General features: G+C 41.5%; 1 protein-coding gene across 4 annotated transcripts in view; it reads left to right on the top strand.

The window, feature by feature from the left end:
- Positions 1–298: 298 nt before the first annotated feature.
- Positions 299–19,837, top strand: part of mark1 (MAP/microtubule affinity-regulating kinase 1) — a 30,667-nt gene continuing 11,128 nt past the window's right edge. For 3 of the 4 annotated variants that reach the window (XM_010768494.1, XM_010768492.1, XM_010768491.1), the window contains exons 1-3: positions 299–691; positions 3,273–3,473; positions 9,053–9,106. In XM_010768494.1, coding sequence (XP_010766796.1) covers positions 641–691; positions 3,273–3,473; positions 9,053–9,106 — 306 coding nt within the window. In that variant the 5' untranslated portion in view covers positions 299–640. The remainder of the gene's footprint in view (positions 692–3,272; positions 3,474–9,052; positions 9,107–19,837) is intronic. The other variant, XM_010768493.1, reaches the window with a different exon arrangement.

The following is a 19,837-nucleotide window of genomic DNA, read 5'->3' as shown; positions in this document are numbered from 1 at the left end:
ACAAGGATAAGTTGACGCATTCAAAAATAATATTTATTAAAATAATTCCAGCCATAACTGAGCCACCTTAAAAAAAAACTTAATCTGTCCCTAGCATGCATGATACAACATTTCTGTATCTGTACCGATCTGTACACGCCCTACAGTTAAATCAGAGGGACACTGTGCTTAACTGTTTTCTGGTGACTTGAATAATGAGCTATAAAGAGGAGACAAAGGGAGAGTGTGTGTGTAAGAGAGAGAGAGAGAGAGAGAGAGAGAGAGAGAGAGAGAGAGAGAGAGAGAGAGCGAGCGAGCGAGAGAGCGAGCTCCATCCTTCCTGTTGGGAGGTTTGAGATGCGCTGCGCAGACCTCGCTGTTCGCAACTCATCATCCTGGCCGACCCCCCTCCTCTCTTTCTCTCTCTTTCCTCCCTTTTCTGTCTGCCACTAGCCTACCTGAGGGGAAGTGCACAAAGCCCATACGAATATCTGGCGTGCCGCCTTGGCCCTGCTAGCGCTATGCTGCGGTAAACAGGCCGCTGTTTGCGGTGTTTACAGGGGATGTAGAGAGGGGACCGAGGAGGCACCGCTCTCCCCGCCGGACCGTGTCTGCTCTGCCCGGCCCGCTGCACTGCTGAGCGGCCTGCGAAGCTCACACGATGTCGACCAGAACGCCATTGCCCACGGTGAACGAGCGGGACACCGAGAACGTAAGTGCTGTTAACCGGGGACACCGGTGCGATACCGTCGGTGGGGTGGGAATAATGTGACCTGGCTAACTGGCTATTTTGGCGCACTGCTAGGTGCAGGGCTATGGCAGTGCTTGCAGAAGCTAGGGCTGCAGAGACACTCGACCAATGAGCACTATATTTATCTTAATTCTTTCTGAAGGGAACACAAACCACGAATAACCGAGCAGAAAGCTGCAGGTTTATTATGTCTGCCACAGTTCTTGTACACAATACAGCTAGCCTAAACAACGCACTGCGTCAGTGTGCTGTGCTTTAATGATACATGCGAAGCTTGAATGTTAGTGTTGAGAATGATAACGTTGCCTGTTGAAAAAATGGTGTTGCTCCACGCGTGCAACTGGGGGTATTTTCTAGTCCACAACGTCAATATTTAGGGAGGGTGGGGGAGGATGTTGCCCTACTTTTCAATGGCAGCGCTTGGTAGCATCGCAATGTGACATCCATCACCTATTGGGCCTTGTTGTAACTGCACGCTGAAGATGAGGGAGGAAGAGGAGGAGGGAGCGTGGTATTATTCACAATTCTGCTACCACGACACTGATACAGACATATATTTATTCACAGGCTAAATAAATGGCTGGAGATTTATCATGCATTGTGTGAAGGAATTTTTCTGAACGGCCACCCTGCAGCTCACTCTGACAAAGCACAGCATAATAGCACACATCTTTTGAGATCAGTGCAAATGAGGGCTGTTGTGTGAATGCTGACAGACTCTGACATATCTAGATTTGTCTGATTTTCCTGGAAACAAGACTAGGCACACACTAAAGCCTCCTTATATTATTGTATTGTTTTACAAGCAGTGGAAACAGCTAGAGGCAGTCTTTTAAAAGTTATTCCTAGGTAATAAAAATAGGGCTCTATTTTGGATCTCCTTTTTTAGACTATCTGTATGAATCATCTTCAGGTGATATTATAGATATTTAAATTGGGAAATGCAAGTTATAACATGAACTCTAATTATATCAACTATCTGTTCATTCTTTGCCAACATCCAGAAATACATGAGTGCTAATGTACTGTGTAATGCTGCTTTAGGTTTCATAGACATATACTGCTAGGCTGCTATTAAGTCCCTGCCTCCATAGCAGCAAGCCTGCCTCTGCTCGACTTCATCATGCAGCCCAAGGGCCCACTAGCAGCTGAACTGCATTGCATAACAGCTTATTACTCAGAGAGACGAGTGTCTTTAAGTGCAGCAAATAGAAGAAGCTCTCTCCCGGCTTTCTTATTTTTATGTTTGTGTGTCTGCCCAGGTGTGGTTTATTCTGTTAGTGTACGGACTCCCATAAGTAATAACATCAGTGCTTAGGAGTTGATGGATATTTAAATGAAACAAACTTTGTGTGTTAATCAAGTGCTGCCTATCCAGATCAGCCTTTGTCAATTTTACAGATTTTGGAGCCAGTGTGAGTTTGTGTATGAACTTGCATGAAGTATGAACTAGCCTCATAATAGGTCTGATTTAAAAGTTAAAGGAAAGATCTTAAGGCACTTTAATGTGGACATTTACTAGCTGCAAATGTAATAAAGACACTTCTAGCTACTCTGCCATGGAAACCTACAAGAGGATTTTGGTGCATTAGAAACGAGAATGCTGACTTTGACTGGCATCTAATCTAATCATTTCTCCTTGCCCTCTGCACACACACACAGACACACACTGTGACACTGAGGGAGTGTTTGAATCCTGCAGCGTAGCTTTCCCTCCCTTCTGCTAGCTAAGGTGATGCTCACCCTGCAGGGTGTAGCGTTTCCCCTTTGAAACGGGAGCAGGGGAGCATGGGTAACCAGAGCAAGGCTTTATTCTCTGGCTGGGCGTGGTGCTCAGGAGCAGAGGATCATGGGATCTCTGACCTGGACTGACATCAGCAGCTGCCGTGGAGGAGAGGAGACACAGCAGCAGAGACTGTGCCAGCGCCGTCCTTATAGCAAGCTGTTCCGTATTCACCTTCACATGTCATTTCACAGGGACACTTGTTGGTAACAGGTTTGACCGTGGAGCTAGTAGTTAGTTATAACTCTTCACCCTGAACATTTAGTAGGTCAATCTCAAAGTCGAAGTAGTTTCATTTCTTTTGGGGTTGAATCTTGTCCTTTGGCTGATCAAGTATTTTGAGGTTAAGGTGTCACAGAGAGAAGAAGGGAACCTGATTCTCCCCAACACAGTTTCCCTTTGTCTTGCATACATTGTACTACTGTGTGTTTTGCATGTAAATGTACAGTATATATATGCTCACACACCCATGCAAATGTCAAATAAAGGATCGCCAACTTGAATCTGGATCAAGGTTGAAGGGTTCATCTGTGTTTGAACAGCTAATATACCACCTTTGGCACACACATCATTCTCCACTGCAGCATGCTACTGCGTTGTTATGTGTGCAGCAAATGTAGCAAGAGAACATTTCCTTTTTGGTATTTCTAAGTCTCTCACTGAGAAATGTGTAGAAATGATATATGTACAAAATCTCCAAAGTTGAAGTCATGGAATGAGAATGTTTCTGATCTCGACTTGTGTGACTTTCTCCTGCAGCACTCGTCGGTGGACGGCTTTGTTGAACCCCCAGTCCCGCCAACAAAATCTGCGAGTCGCCACAGTCTGCCGAGATGCCGCAACTCTTTTACCTCCACGGAGGAGCACCCCCATGTTGGCAATTACCGCCTCCTCAAGACTATTGGGAAGGGGAATTTCGCCAAGGTGAAGCTAGCAAGACATGTCCTGACTGGACGAGAGGTGAGACAAAATTCCTTTTGTGGTTAATAAATCATTTAGGGATATCATTTTTGTCTGTATACAAAACATTGTTCATCCCAAAATCTACTGTCAGGCTCAGTCTTTTTTTGCTACACGCTAACTATTAGGACTTCGGCTTACCATTACTTTCGTTATTGGTTAATATCGATATTGTTTTCTCGATTAATCAATAGTAATAGTCAGAAAATTGTCAAAAGTGTCCATCTCAACATCCAATAGCCCGAGTTGACCAACAGATTTTAAGATATTGGAATTACTAACAAGAAAGACCATGAAACCAAATCTGAGAACAAGTGAATTTTTGGCACGATTGTATTTCTGATAACAATGTAAGAAAGCTTATTGAAAAAGTGTTATTGAGGTCATCTCTTGTCTGCTTTCTCATTTGAGCTGCAGTTTTACACATTCACAAGGGAAACCAAAGTGTTAGAAAGATAAAGGTATATTTATTTTTCAGAGACAGTGTTTTTTTCTGATACGTATCTTCGATCCAAGTAAAAGCCAGTTTTTTGGCTTGATCCGACTCTTAGGAGGAATGTATGATCTCTTGAAAATATATTGAAAATTGTACTCGACCATGTTAGTTCCCCCAGTCAGGTCAGGTCAAGTTCTCTCTCTTTCTGTCTCTCACACACACTCACACGGCCATACACTGATGACCTGTCAGAGTGATAGACATCCTGCTTTGGTGTGTCTGTAATTAAAGCTCCCGTTTCCCTAAGGAGAAAACAATGACCTGAGATCTGTTCTCTGTCTTTCACTCAGCAGGCCCAGACAGATCCACCTCAGTTATCCTCTCATGTCTGTTTTTTACCCACCTGCTTCCTTAAACCTCTGAGTTTAATTAATTTCTTGGTCGTATCAGAGTATGGAGAGCAGGAACATGTTCCCAGGTCAGATCAATGGCAGTTTAATCCATTCTGTGTCCTTTTAATGCTAATGTTAAACAGGCATATTGGGTATGCTACCCACTGTTTGCTGAGAAGGTCAGCCGCTGCTTTGTGTGCCTGAGTGCCCTTGCTGGCTCATCAGAATGCAAAGACATGGATCAGAGTGAGAGAACAGGTGGAAAGAAAATAACGCACTAAAACCGATGTCTATCTGAGCTTTAGCCCAGGAAGCCTCTTAACAACAAACATTCTCTGGAAGCTAAAACTAAAAGAAAAGTTTTTCCACTGTAGAAAAACCTCAAAAAGAGATCTGTGAAGACAGCGCAGCTGTCACTTCTAGGTGACAGTGTGGTCTATCTGCTGAAGAGTGACTACAGGATGCACACACACACACACACACACACACACACACACACACACACACACACACACACACACACACACACACACACACACACTAACCCAGCTGCATCGAAACATTTGCCTGAACCATATGCGCTCATCTCCAACCCACTAGAGAGGAGTGATGATACATTATTATTCATCACTTGAATAAAAACAGTAATTCAAATTGTATTGTAAGGATATAACCTAGGTGCTGTTTACACGAGAACGCAAACGGTTGTATCTGCTACTTTTCTCTTTCGTATAGCCCGTTCGTTCACACGAGGCCGTAACGGAAAGGCGGAAACGGACCCCGCAAACGATAGACAAGGTGGATAGATTTACAAACGGAACGCTCTGGGGGGCCAAACGGCTCAGTGTGTACGTCCTATACGATCATTTCCTGATAACGATGAAGCCATAGCCCCGCCTCTCCCCACCTCTGCTGCTCACTGCTGTAGCATGGTCAGTAGCTACTGCTAGTGCTACTGCTACTGACCATGCTACATATGTTAGTGCAACATCTACAGCTCCTCTACCACAACCTTCAGCAACAAGTGGACATGGAGAACTACATGAACTACATGTTGCTAAATCCACCACGGGGCATAAACAGAAGGGCAACCATGCTCGGGTGTCTTCTTCGCTGCTGCTATTTTGTAGCAGAAGTACAGCGCCTCTTACAGGCCTGGCATAATGTACTACAACGTCTCCAGCGCTTTCGAGCGGTCTCTTGTGAACGGAAGACTTTTTTTGTATCATATTCGGTTCGTTTGCGTTTCGTTTGCGTGTAAATGGGGTCCTAGTCCTCATCTAATTTTATCAAATGTTGTTTTAATTATTTATTGGAAAAAAATGTATGTTGCTACTTGATATTGCATACATTTGTCATAGCGTTTTGTAAATCAGTTTTCGAAAATAATATTTGTTTATTTGGGCGGCAGCTTGTGATTCGGAATGTACGCTTTTTTGCAAAATGATCAAACTCCTTTTTGTTTCTCAGATATCATAAGATACTGTATCAAGAATGGGATGGACAGACAACTCGAAAGCATACTTGCTAAGAAATACATTTGACAATAAAATAATAGTATGTACATAATGTAGACTTTGTGTATTCTCATTCTCTAGCAACAGCAAAGCCTTTCTCTTCTGTATGTATGAGATACATCCTTATTCCCTGCTGCACTAGTTCCTTTTAGCTCACAGAGATCATGACCCTGTGGTTGTGTAAAAAGAGCTCAGGGGGAAATAAATGTGTGTGAACACGAAAGCTCTTCAGCACAGAAGTGATGCGATATGACTAAGTTTCCCTTCCGTGTCCTCTGGTTTAACATTCACATGTACGTGTTTACAATGCCCACGATCACACGTCCTGCATACGGTGAAGACCATATGGGCGATGTGTTTTGAACGCGCTGAATAATTAACAGTGATGTTCGTTTGCCCTTCTGTCACTGTCCGACTTAATTATTCACCCTTCAATCTAATGGACTGAAAACACACACTGACATGTGATCTGATGCCATCCGCTCGTTCATCAAATCAATCCAAAACTAAAAAGGGAAATATTGTTACAGCGTAGCGTAAAGGAAATTAACATCTTTGACTCACGCAAAGGGAATATTGTAAGGTTAACAGTCACACACGAGAACAGCTTCGACACCTGCAGGCTTACATGAAAACACACACATGTACACACATACACACACATGCAAACCTCCACCTGAGTTCTGTCCATGACGGGAAGAAGCACAGAGGAGAGGATGGAGGTCTTTCTGTGCACCTGCCCACCTGAGACAGGCTGCAAATAGACCCCACATGTGTGTTGCTGCGTGTCTGTCTACACACAGTGAGCTCTCTGCAGTCTCTGCTCTCTTTTCAAACTGCTAGACTCTATTTATTTCACAACTACCACACTGCTTTCTGTATGGAGTTGAGTTGAGTTTAAATGAAATGCACCTTGATTTGTAGGTCTTAGGGAAACCCTGTTTGGTCAGAATACTCTGCACTCTCTCTGTCGTGACTCAGTATTTGCTTCATGGGTAAGGGTTGGTTCCCTATAACAGCTTGGGATTAGAGCCAGAGTCTGCGTCCACTGAAGCATGCTATTAAACTCTCATAAGGCTGGAGTCACATTAATGCTGCTATGATATAATTTCTCCCCTTCCGCTCTACTTATGAGAGGTCAGTGCGTAAGAATCTTAGTGAACATTTAAACATACAGGGCGACAAAGACAGAATGAGCTAACTATACTCATGTCTGGACTCTTGATAGTTTAACTATGTACTGTTTGAAAAATATATATAAAGCAGCAGTCAGTGTTGCAGTGGCTCCTGATTCAGCTTAGAAGAAAAATATCTATACATCCCTTCAAAGACTTGGTATTTGTTATCTTCCCAATGATATGTAAGCCTGAATTATTTTATACTTGCTGTTATTACAAAATGATGTACTTTACTTTTTACTGAGTAGAGTGACCTCAGTGAGGATTTAATATAAATATCAGTCGGTTCTCGTGTTGTAGTCAGTACATCATATAGGAGATCAAATCTTTAAGCTTTGCTCAGGAGTCCTTTCTCACAGCTGTAGTCATCAATATAAGTCCACAGGGAATTTTAATATAATAAATGATCATGTTATAACCTGCTGGTTCTGCAAGCCTTGAATTATGTGCCACGCTGACACTTACTCACCTTATACCTGGTTAGCATTCTGATTGATAGGAGTATGATGTTGGCATGCTGAAGTAAGCATTTAGCTCAAAGCACTCCTACTAGCATGGCTACTACTTGCAAAGCCACATGGTGCCTTTGACTATGCCTATGGTTAGAATTATTATGGAGACCAGTTCATACAAATTAATTGAACCAACTTTAATCTGAGTTTATTTCTACTGACATTAACAAACACTGCAACAGAGAATACACATCAACACATTTAAATGTTTTTACTTTGTGAAATGGTCCGAAAGGAAACAGCTGAAGAGTCTAAACTCCCCTCTAGGCCAAAGCAGCTCCAAAGTGGGTTGAGTGGGCTTTTCTTAAAGCCTCCGCTCTCTTCAGCACTGCTGAGAAAATCTTGTGGTTAGTGCCTTTTGGTTGGACCGAAAACTGGAGACATTTGTATTTAGTCAGCCATTCTTAAGTCTGTTTAATTATTTTTGAATCATTTTGTGCAACAAAAAAGACTGTATGTATTTTTTAAGTGTAATACAGTTATATTTTAAAACTGCTCTGTCAATCACTTATCGGCATAATACATGGGCTTCTGGTGGTTCTGCAGCCAGTTGCTCTGTGAAAGCTGCTGAGCTCTCAGAAAGTGAAGGGAGCAGCTCTGTGTCAGTGTGCACTTTGGGGTGATTACAGAGATGGATGTTCAGACTGCTGCCTAGCAAGATCTGTCTTGTTCAGTAGATCACCGACCTGCAGAGTTATATGCAGTAATACGGGCCTGACTGCAGGGACACTTAGAAGGACTGCCTGTGGATTCATTTGTTTAGTCCGAGCTGCAAAGACTACACTCATAATATCTTTAATAGTCGTATGCACGATTCTTCATTTATATTAAGCTATCTTTGGCTCTTTACTGGCTGTAACAATGTCACATTTCTCTGTGCGATGAATAAAGGTATTCTGATCTGATCTGAATAACACTGAAAATAATCAACAACTTTTTTTGATATTCGATTATGAAGCATTTAGTTCATTCTTCATGCAAAAAGAGCAAAACATGCTTTGTTTGTCCCTAAGATATGGATATATCTTGCTTTTCTTTGTTTTATATCTTATTAAACTGAATGTCTTTGTGTTTGGACTGACACAACAAGACATTTTGAGGACCCAAACTTGGAATTTATGAAACTTGGACTGACATTTTACACCATTTCCTAACATTTTATAGACCAAATGATCAGTTGATTATTCAGAACTCAAGCTGCAGATTGAAATGAAAACATGTTCAGTTGCACATCAATGTATCATGCCTTATCAACAAATACATCTGTTATTTTATGTCGGCCAATAAAAGCTTTAATGTATTTACAATGTACTGATTAGAAGAGCTTTGAGGTGTATTCAGAATAAAACAGCTTCAGCTGTGAAATGTTTTGAAGAAGCAGCCTCCCTGCTGAATAGTGAAATAATGAGGACAGTTCATTTCAAAGCAAACTTTCACCGTACAACCCAAACATAAAAAACAAACAAAATGTTGACATGTTTGTCTCTCTCTGTCCCTCTTCCTTTCTTCTTCTGTCTTTGTCCTCCTGTCTTTTCTCTCTTTAGGTGGCGGTGAAGATTATAGACAAAACCCAGCTAAATCCCACCAGTCTACAGAAGGTGAGTGTGTGTGTGTGTGTGTGTGTTTATGGCCACATGGTAACATTAATGTCTTGGTTACAGCGCTCATGGCTTTTCCATTAGTCATTCCTGAGTCTGATCTGCTTTTGTTTCTTTGCTCTTTGAACTCAGGATGTGCTGTTTTACATAATGTAATCAGATGAAGTCAGGAGAGACCACAAGCCTTGTTTAATCCAGCCCCCCCCCCTCTTGACTTTCTGTTGGTATGTGGTCAGGAGGAGCTAAAAATATCCCTGCCTGCCTGTTTGTAACTTACCCTTGTCTAGCAGTCATAACCAATTACAATGAAGTGTTCTGAGCCGTTTCCTGATTACTGAGTCCAAATCCATCTCTTTCTGCTGATTAAACGCACTCACGCTCATACAATCCTCATGGTAGGGTACACCATGTGGAAGGAAAGCGGCCCTGCTTCAGCATGAGCAAGCATCAACATGAGTCCCAAAGTAATGCAGGTGTGCAGCTGGCCAACAGGATAGCTTTTTGGTGGTCTGGACATTATTGCAGTGTGGCTCGTTACAGCTGCACTTGTTTTAGTGTTATGTAAAGGATGAAAAAATTGCTAAGAAACCTCTGTGGGGCTGACCCATAAGGGGGCTTAGTCTCAGTGCTCAAGATACCGGTTTGAATGCTCCGGCCTGGGAGCTTTTAGGAGTGTAATCCCCTCTGTCTCCCATTTTCTTTTCAAATATTTGTATTGAGAAGAAGCATACAAGTGTAAGCAATAGTACAGGCTTCTTTGGGGTGGAAATCATGCTTCTCTTTTTCAACATAGAAGATAAACAGAACAGCCAACAAGAAATAATAAAGGCAAAACATAGTATGAATACCATACTTAATGACATACATTGTCATAGTTCTGTCTCCCAATTTCAACTGTGTCTCTTTAATAAAAGCCCTTGTGGCCCACAAAAGAAACCTCTGCGTTGGCTCATTATACTCTTCATAGAGGAGCGTTATAACCACCACATATATAATAATAATAATAATAATAATAATATATACACATAAGCCAGTTGATGTCTTGATCAACCTTGGACACTATATCTCTGAAAGTCGCCGGGTTGAGAAAGCATTGCAGCAGCAAGCAGTCCTAATGGCAAAATAATAACAACATTTAGTATCCCAAAATATCTGCCATCCCAAATTAGATTGGTCTGAGTGACCTCAGTAAGGAACTTTAAACTGGGCTAATCAAATGTGGTATTGTCAAAGGGCTAATATGGGACAAATTCCCAATTTGCTTCTTGCCGTTGATCCAACTTGTAATTAAATCTATAAAACAAGACAATCGGGGCATTTTTAGCATGATTCTGCTCCAGACATTTGTGCAAATCTGTAATGGTCTTGGATCTTAATGGGATCCGACAGCAATTCTTCATCCAATCAGTGAGAAGACGCCGCGAGAATTTCAAGCCCCAAGTTCTGTACTCATCTGATCTGACTGAGATGAATTTCATTGTGCGAGCTCTTTTGTTTAAACAGACTATTGTGTGGTTTCTAATCTTCACAGGCACAGCGGGGGTAATGAACATTTAGAGGCGTTGTTTGAAAGTGTGTCTGGAAATAACACTTAGACTGAATATAAACTGACTTCACTGATTCGAGTGTTGTATACGTCATGATTGGTTAAAAACCTGGTGTGTTGGCTTGTCTGCTGCCTGGTGATGGGCGGGGCGGATGTTTCACATGAGTCTGCAGACTTTAAGAAATTAAAATCAATGTTTATATGGCGTAATTTAGATTAAATATATTCTTATAATTAAAGCTGTTTTATTCTGAAAAATCGGAAGTTCACACACACTTTTAACTTAAAACGTTTATTATGAAAATCCTTCATTTCCGGTTAGCATTAGCATGTTTCTTTTATTTCATCGTTTATTTCGCGGGGACAATGCACTGTAATGAACACTTAAAACATTCAAATGTGTCAAGCGTAACAGTGCCAGATTTAGCTTNAGTCTTACTTATCGAACAGAAAACAGTGTGTTTTGGTCAACGGTGCCAAATCCCCCTACCTTGTGAACCCTGTTGGGGTTCCACAAGGTTCCATTCTTGGACCATTACTGTTTTCTCTGTACATTCATGACTTGCCTAATGTATGTCCTGAGTTGAATGTGCAAATGTATGCCGATGATGCGGTCATCTTTGTACATGGCAAAAAGACTGAAATAATCTCATCCTTTGGACAAGGTTCAACACTGACTGACTGAACAACATTTGCTTACAGTTAAATGCAAAAAAAACAGTATGCATGATGTTCAGTGCATGATGTTCAGTAAACGACCAGTCAAAATCGAAGGGTCCAATGTGTTTTTAAACGGAGCGGAATTAGAACTAGTCCCCCACTTCAAGTATCTTGGAGTCATAATGGACTCAAACTGGAATTTTAAGAAACATATCAAGTATCCAATACCATTGAATTCAACTTGCAGCATGTTAAACAAATCAGACCTTTCTTAACTGTCAATGCTGCAAAGTCATACCTCCACTGTATGATTATATCCCACATTGAATACTGTTTGACAAACTGGTTGTTTGCTTGTGCCACAAACCCATAGAACAGCTGTACAAGAGAGCTATCAAGGTGTTTGACAGAAAGCCAAATTCATATCACCACTGTACCATCCTTGAAAAACACAATGTCTTGAGTTTTAAGTCTTTTAAAAGTATGTGTTTTAGTATTTGTTTACATGGCCTGTCCCCCCCCCTTCCTCCCTTAGGGGAATTCATCCACACAAAAAAAACACACTGGACGCTGCACTAGGTCAGAAACCAGAGGAGACTTTGAAGTCCACCGTAGACGGACCACTTTTGGACAAAATGTCCTCTCCATTAAAGGCAGCTCATTGTGGAATAGCCTCCCAACTGAGATACGGGATTGTCCCACTCTCAATAGCTTCAAAGGTCAACTCAAAGAATAGTTGAGAAACAAAGATCCATGCAATCACCGCTAAATACACTTTAACACAGGGGTAACTCCTCTTGCACTTTATGTAGCTCTTGTATCTTCTCTTGCACTTTACATGTCATTGCTGCTATATTGTATTACCATGTCATAAATACTTGTGTATGCTGCTCTTGCTCTCTTGCACTTTTTGCATAATATGTATTTTGTTTTTACAATGTTTGTAAAATGTACATTTCTTAAATGTTTCATGTGAGGGACTGCGGATGGAAATTAGCTGAAAGCTAAATCTGNATTCAATACAATGGGTTAAGTCTTACTTATCGAACAGTACATTACATTAACATCGGCATATATTTGTACATTCAAATCAGGACATACATTAGGCAAGTCATTAATGTAATGTACTGTTCGATAAGTAAGACTTAACCCATTGTATTGAATCTGCCGAAAAATCGAAATATGTCAGCTTTGTAAGGAGCACTTGGTGGTCAACAGTGTCAAAGGCCTTCCTGAGATCAAGGAAGACAGCACCTACGTACATATGGGCTCGTGTCCAACATACATTCAACCTTTTCCACAAAGACACAGTTAGCTGTCTCAGTGGAGTGGTGAGCACGAAAACCAAACCGCATTGGGTGGAGTGGAGCGAAACCTTTATCTAAATGTTTTGGTGATTAGTTTTGACACCCATTTCTCAGCTATCTCAGAGACACAGGGGAGGATGCTGATGGGTCTGTAATTGGACATCTTTGCCTTATCCCCAGATTTAAAAATCGGTGTAACCGTGGCCACTTTCCAGGACGATGGAGCTTCATTTTCCTGTTTCTTATAGTTTAGCTATCTGATTAATTATTCAGAGAGCCTTTTAGATGTCAGCTGCAGAAGACCTGAGAGGGTCAATACTGGAAACTCTTATGCAGGAGTAGCTAAATTGGCATAATAGCTTGTATGAACGTTGATGTGTGTGTTTGTGTATCTGAGTGTAAAGACACTATAATGTTTGTATGGTGCTTGAACAGTATGTAGTTTGATAGTTTAATGCCCTCTGCTATGCACTATAGATTGCTGTAATGGTATACAGAACTGCCATCTGCATTGCAGAAGCACCTCTTATAATGCAGCAGTCGACTCCTGGATTGAATCGATTTGCTCATTGACTCAGTGTCCTCTTCTATGCTTGTAAAAGCTCTACTATGGATGGCTATAATATAAAATCATTAGAATAAACATCTACATTTTATATTTTATTTGACAAATGATTGGAAAGTCTGTCTTGGAACTGTTTACAAGCAAGATGTTCAGTGGTCTTCTCCTTAGGCTGCTTGTTTTGTTCATGTTCAGGAGTCTAGACTGAATCTCCCCGAGGGTTTCATGGTTGCTCCGTTTTCGAATTTCAAGTAGCAAGAAATCTAAAAGATGATTAGATGTAAAATTGAATAAGTCCATCGCAAATGCTCTCTTAGGATGGATTACCCCCTCTGACAGCCATCACTAAGCAGTAATAGCAATACTGCAACACAGTTTCTTGGTGAAGAAATTGATTGTACCCTAGTAGTGTACATTTTGTGGTCAGAAAAGCCATTCTGTGTAGCTGACCAAGCGTTTCTACAAGCTGATATAAACATACGGTCATGATTATCGATTCAGTGACTCATGCTTTTTACATGCTAAAGAGCAGAGGTTGAAGGAGATGACCTTGTCTCCTTCTCTTGCTCTGCATTTTGTACTGTGGCTCAACCTGGGGAAGAGTTGAACCAAGCATACAATTCAGAATAAACTCTTGCAGGATTGTTTTTTTTTAATGTTTTTCAGTGTTGGTGAGTGAGGTTTCAGCGGGATGATCTGGATGCATCACTCCCCCACTCACTGTTTACGGTGACGCTTTCATGTTAGCCTGTCAAAATGCCGCTGATCCCTCTCTTTTCACGGCTGTGGAGGAGACAGGCTGTGGGTTCACCATCTGGCACACACACACACACACACACACACACACACACACACACACACACACATACACACACACACACACACATATGAAATCCTTCAGTTTATGCTCAAGGCTCTGGCTGGCAGAACCCCTCTTGTTTTGTTTTTATAGGGTTTCAGTCACATTTGGCAACATTTTCACACACATGGTTGCATTCCTGTACCTGTGTGAAGCCGGTAATCCACTCATACACCCATCCTCTTACGATATCTTAAACTAGGATTTAAAGTGGGGTTCATAGCCTCTGTGTTTATCCCTTATGTTTCTTATCTCTGTCAGTCTGGTGTTACCCCCTGATTATTTGATTTTAAAAGGATGTTAGCAGAGACCTACATGAGTCATGAGGTTAGGATGAACTTCTAGTCTGTTCCTTTATGGCCCATTGGCGCTCTCTACCCTGGTGTGACTCTGTGGTGGTTTTAGTGTCACAGGAAATGAGGTCAGCTGAGCTACTAAAGCACCTCCTCAGATCCACCACAGGAAATGCATCACATGTCATGTGTGGTCAGGGATGTTGACGTTGTCAGGGTTTTTATGCATTTTAGCCCTGAAATAGGCCTCTCCGTTAATCCCCTCTTTCACTCGGCAAACTCTGCTCTAAGTCCCACCATCCCATCGCTCTCTGTCTCTTCCTAATCTGTAAATAACAGTTTTCATCGCTTTAACAATGACCACATCAACTAAATATCAAGGGTTATATAATCAGAGGCAGACATGATGGATGGGCCGTCTCAGACCAAATGAAAGCCGTGCTGTTACAATACAAAAAGCATTTACATATGGAAAAAGTAGGAGCCGTGACGCAAAACAATCAACAAAAAATCGAGGCAACAGAAACACTGTCAGCTTCTTACAAAAATATGGCTTAGAGCTACTTTGCTAACCTCATGCTTTACTGTTTTTATATACAAGTGCAGACAGAAAGCGGTCAAAACACTGTTCTCTGTTCAGATGCATTTTTGCCAGTTGCCAAAGGGCCACCATGGGGCTCAGTTAATAGCTGTTGTTAATGTCAATCTTGCGCTTGTCACTCTGCATTAATTAAATGCTGTCAGGCCCCTGAGCTACAGGAGCTTTGGTGTTGTTCGGATGAAGGGAATGAGATTGGATGAACAGCAATGTTGTCCGTGGTGAATCATCCACAAATCAAATGTCGAGGCTGCTAAGATATTCATGCGTTCACATGTTCATGAATGCATTTTTAATTTTTGTGTACGTTCATGGCTTTCATTGAGTTAAAATGGGATCTTTGGTAAAATTGAAATTGTGCCTGGGTTTTGTGGATATTGAATGTGAGATGACACATCTTTGCAGAGAGGGGGGAGGGTTATTTTCAGACCCTCAGGAGTAGAGGACAGGACAGGACAGGTTTGCTTTGGGTGACACTTGTCTGTTTCCCCCGGTCTCTCACTGCATTTCTTTAAAAAAACAGCGAGTACTGGTTATTTAATGATGGTATTTTGAAATACTTTTATATGCATATGAACATGTGCAATCACACACATACACTCATCAGAGAGATGAGGGCTTCCAGGCTCCTCATCCCATCAATAATCTCCATGTTGAATGAGCAGCAGAATAGTCCAGCCAGTTCCTGTAAGCGTCCCCAGTCTGATATCGGCTGCTCTGCTCCTTCTGCAGGGGGACTGCTGTAATTAAGGCTAGTTTGGGAGTCTGGGTGCCCCTGGGTGAATGGAAGTAGGTCACTGGCACAGACTACTGAGATTCAGGCGCATTAGAAACTGTGTGTTTTCATGTTTGTTGGACTGCATTTTGTTTTTGCAGCTATTCTTCTAATCATTTTCTTCAATCGCTGTCTCAATTCATCATCTGAATCTACCATTTTTTTAAAATAATTTTTGTTTAAAACAGTAATTTAGTATCAAAGGAAATTGGCTCTGTTCTTCAGTAATCAATCACCTTCTCCAGAACCACCTTTTAATAAACTCATGTGACTCCCCGGAGTGCCTGCAGATATTATTGATATTAACACCGGACCGGATCAAAGACCCCACACTCAATATCTTCTCTCAGCCTCCATGGTGTTCACATCCCTATTGAGCTTGTATTGACAGGGATTGTGTTTGTTGTTGCAGTTTTCTACCGCCCTTCTCCTTTTTGTTCTCCTTTTTGTTTCCAAGTGTCTGCACGCCTGTTTCCCATGTGAAGGGCTTTAGGGCAATGAGGCATACGAGAAAGTGAGAGGGGGGGAAAGTGGCAGAGAAGAGATAAGAGATGAAGATAAACACTGACTCTTTAGTCCATCACTCATTCAGTATAATAAAGGAGGCCTGTCTTGACGGATGAGTCACATGGTAAAGCACGTGAGGCATAATATCTGAGGCTGTGACCTGTGTTTCTTCTCATGTTCTGCAGGACATCTTCTGGTTATTGTGTCACTGTGTTTCCACTCAAATTGACTTTGTTACCATGGGGGAACCTCTCAGGCCAACATGGCAGCTCATGCGTATGCAGCAGGGTTTGCCACACAGGAGCAGCTCGCTGTTCTGAGCCAATCAGGGGTTGAAGATAGTTGTTGACAAAAACATGGTGCCATAACAAATTCAGACTAGAAAATCTGCATTGACATATATCCCCTTAAGTTTAATAAAGTACACGGATAGATCACTATATTATCCTTGCACTGTTGGAGCAAGAAATCCCATGAAAGAGCCAAAAGATGTAGAACATTTTGAATACCTATGCACTCTACTTCTATAAATATATAAAGATAGTGCCTGGGAATAAACGTTATATAGTTTGAGAGCATGTCAACCATTGTATAGGTAGGACATGACTCCTCTATCTGTTGATCTATAAAACCCACTCAGACAACAAGTGTGTTTTGTGATATTGGTCTATTTAACTAAACTTTAATTTCATATGATATTAAAATGACTGCAAGGATTCATGAGGGATTAGAAGTTGTGCACAGAACTGTGTGTTATGGCAAAGAAAATGTTACCCCTGAATCTGTTCAAACATCAGGTTATTTGCATTTTGAATACAGCCTTATTCAATGGATGTGGCTGGGGAAATGTTTGACTTACTATCAACATATATCCCATGAAAAGACCAGAACTATACATGTGTTATTCCTGCTCTCAATACTTTTTGATTTCCCTAGCTGGGCACTGCTGATTGTTCCAACATTTATTCAAACAAATGTAAATAATGCATTTATTACGAATTGATTTTTTAGCCGTAGATTAATAAACATTTGGCGCATACCAGTAGGACCGTGTATCTGTGATTGATTCAAAAATAACCACAGGGACCATGTTGACGTTCATGTAATGAAGGCACGATGTGGCTCACTTGTCATGTTTGGACAACAATGGAGATCTATGGCGCAAACAAATAAGCTATATCAGGCTTTGACTGCACAGACAATGCTTGTTAGAAAGGGAAAGAAACTGCTGTTGGTTTTCTTATCCTTGTCTTTTTCTGGCATATTTTTGACAACAAGATATATGTAGAAGCTCTCTGCAGCAGCTCTCTGTACTGTGTGTGTGTGTGTGTGCTGGGTCTAATGAGAGGAGAGGTGTCAGAAAGAGAGGCAGGAGAGCAAGTATAGACAGAGGAAAGAATGAGAGGTGTGTGAGAGACTACCTGCATGTTGTTGAAGCAGACTGTAGCTGATAGGTCTCTCAGAGTCAGGCCTGCTCACACTGGTATAATGGCTGTATTTGATGACCTAGAAACATAGACTATCGAAGCACTTATGTAAGAACTAAAAGGCCATTTGAAACGACACAGGGTCCACTAGTTTTTTATTTGACATAATGACACAGAGCGGAGGGGTAGGATGATTCTCAATTTTCTCATTTGAAAATAGACATGAGATGAAAGCAGGATCACTCAGGACCTTTTTACTAAATCAAAGTGGCCAGCAAATGGCAAAATCTGTGCTCTGTCTCAGGTAGCAGTAGGATGCGGGTAAATCCCAGTCGAGCAATTGTTGAAATGTAACACTCAAACACAGCCTGAGCACGACTGGGAATCAGCAGAATGTAAATGATTCAACAGCACCTCTAAGTGGCTGCAGGAGCTCGTCTGACATAAACATCCTCGTGGAGAGAGAGGTTTGAAATGATGATAACTCTGCATTCTCTCCTTTCTGATTCCACTTTGCTTTTATACTCGGAAAACAAGACTAGAGGATCTGATTTTCCTATTAGAGGTTTCTCATCAGGCTAGATAGTTACTTTTCTTATCTGCAGCAAAGACAGACTTTTCTTAACTTTGCAAAGGAGCTCAAACTCTGCCCTTTTCTTTTTTCAATGTTTTTTATTGAAGAACAATCATAAGGGTCTTTGTTACCTCAAGACTGGACTATTGCAACGCTCTATGTGGGTATGGACCAGGCCTCAATTAAACGCCTGCAGCTAGTCCAAAACGCAGCTGCACGTCTTCTGACTGGCCACAAAAAGCGTGACCACATCACCCCAATTCTGCCCTCAATACACTGGCTTCCAATTCGGTTCAGAATTGGTTTTAAAATCCCCGAGCGCAATTTTATTTGGACGCTAAATAAACCTCCCAGTCGTTAAACGTGTGGTTACTAGAAGTAGGTAAAAGTATAAATCTGGTTGTGGGAGGTGGTGTGGTTGCGGGAACTTTCAAATGTATTTGGTTATTTTGTAACCTAAGGCTGCGAATCATATTTTATTTTTGGTGTCACTGTTTTTTAAATTTATATTGTTATTCATTTAAGCTAGTCATTCATCTTGAATTTATCTCTATAACAATTTTACGTTATTTATTTTTCTCTATAAAGGGCGAAGTCAGGTGAGAACAAACCTCAAAAGTTAAGTAGATAGGTCGTCGGTACAATTACTGCTTGACAGATGTCTAGAGGATTCCATGTTGAAGAACCGAGAAAAACGTAATTAAACTTCTATTAATACCGTCTTGCGGATTGACCACAAATTCGGAAATAATGAGCGAGACGCCAAACGACACACGACTAGAGAGGAGGGGAGGAGGCTCAGTCGTGTTGGTTTTGGGACGTCTCGCGTCATAATTCCAAATTGCTGGGCAAATCCGCAGAATGACGATACGAATCCGAATGAATTGTAGCGTTTTCGTCGTCTCAACATGAGAATCTCCCTAGACATCTGTTAAGCATAATTGTGTGCCGGTACGACTACCTAAACTTTTCTCTTTCTTCTTCTTTCCCCTTCTTTCTTTTTTCGTCTTTTTCTAAATGAATAAACTAATAGTTAATATTAAAAACAGGTGACACAAAAAAAAAAATAATAGCTCGCACCCTTAGTTACACAAAATAAACAATATTTGAAAAGTTCCCCGCAACCAACACCACTCCAAACAAGATTTATTAACTTTTACTACTTCAGTAATCACAGCTTAACCCTGGGAGTTAATGTGTAGGTCCAAATAATATTCTGTCGTAAATTTTCCTAAAAAACCACCCGGTTTCACGCCACCATGTACATCTTTTGTGAAATGATGTAGGCTATTCTCCCTGGTTAGTAAATGTGTCTTTAATATTGTTGTTGCGTCCCTTACACCCACAGGATATGAGGCGAGACTCCGGTCCTCCTCTTCAACTCAGGACAATCACTCCTAAATCTTTGGGGATCGACAGCACCCGGCTGGAGTGGACCTCCCCGTCTGATAAGGTTCTCCGGCCCGACCCGAAGACCGCTCCGAACAACGGGAAGTCCGAAACTTCCGGACCACCGAACCTGATAGTCGTCGTCGACCCGTCGCTGGAATGTCGGAACCGACCACATCGCCACCCTCCTCAAGCCGCATATATCCGTCCTCCGGTCGGTAATTCCGAAAACTT

This window comes from Notothenia coriiceps, unplaced genomic scaffold (genome assembly GCF_000735185.1).
Source record: "Notothenia coriiceps isolate Sejong01 unplaced genomic scaffold, NC01 NC01_scaffold00005785, whole genome shotgun sequence".
Taxonomy (NCBI): Eukaryota; Metazoa; Chordata; class Actinopteri; order Perciformes; family Nototheniidae; genus Notothenia; species Notothenia coriiceps.
The sequence above is the reverse complement of the archived record's forward strand: the minus strand, read 5'-3'. Positions and strand labels throughout refer to the sequence as shown.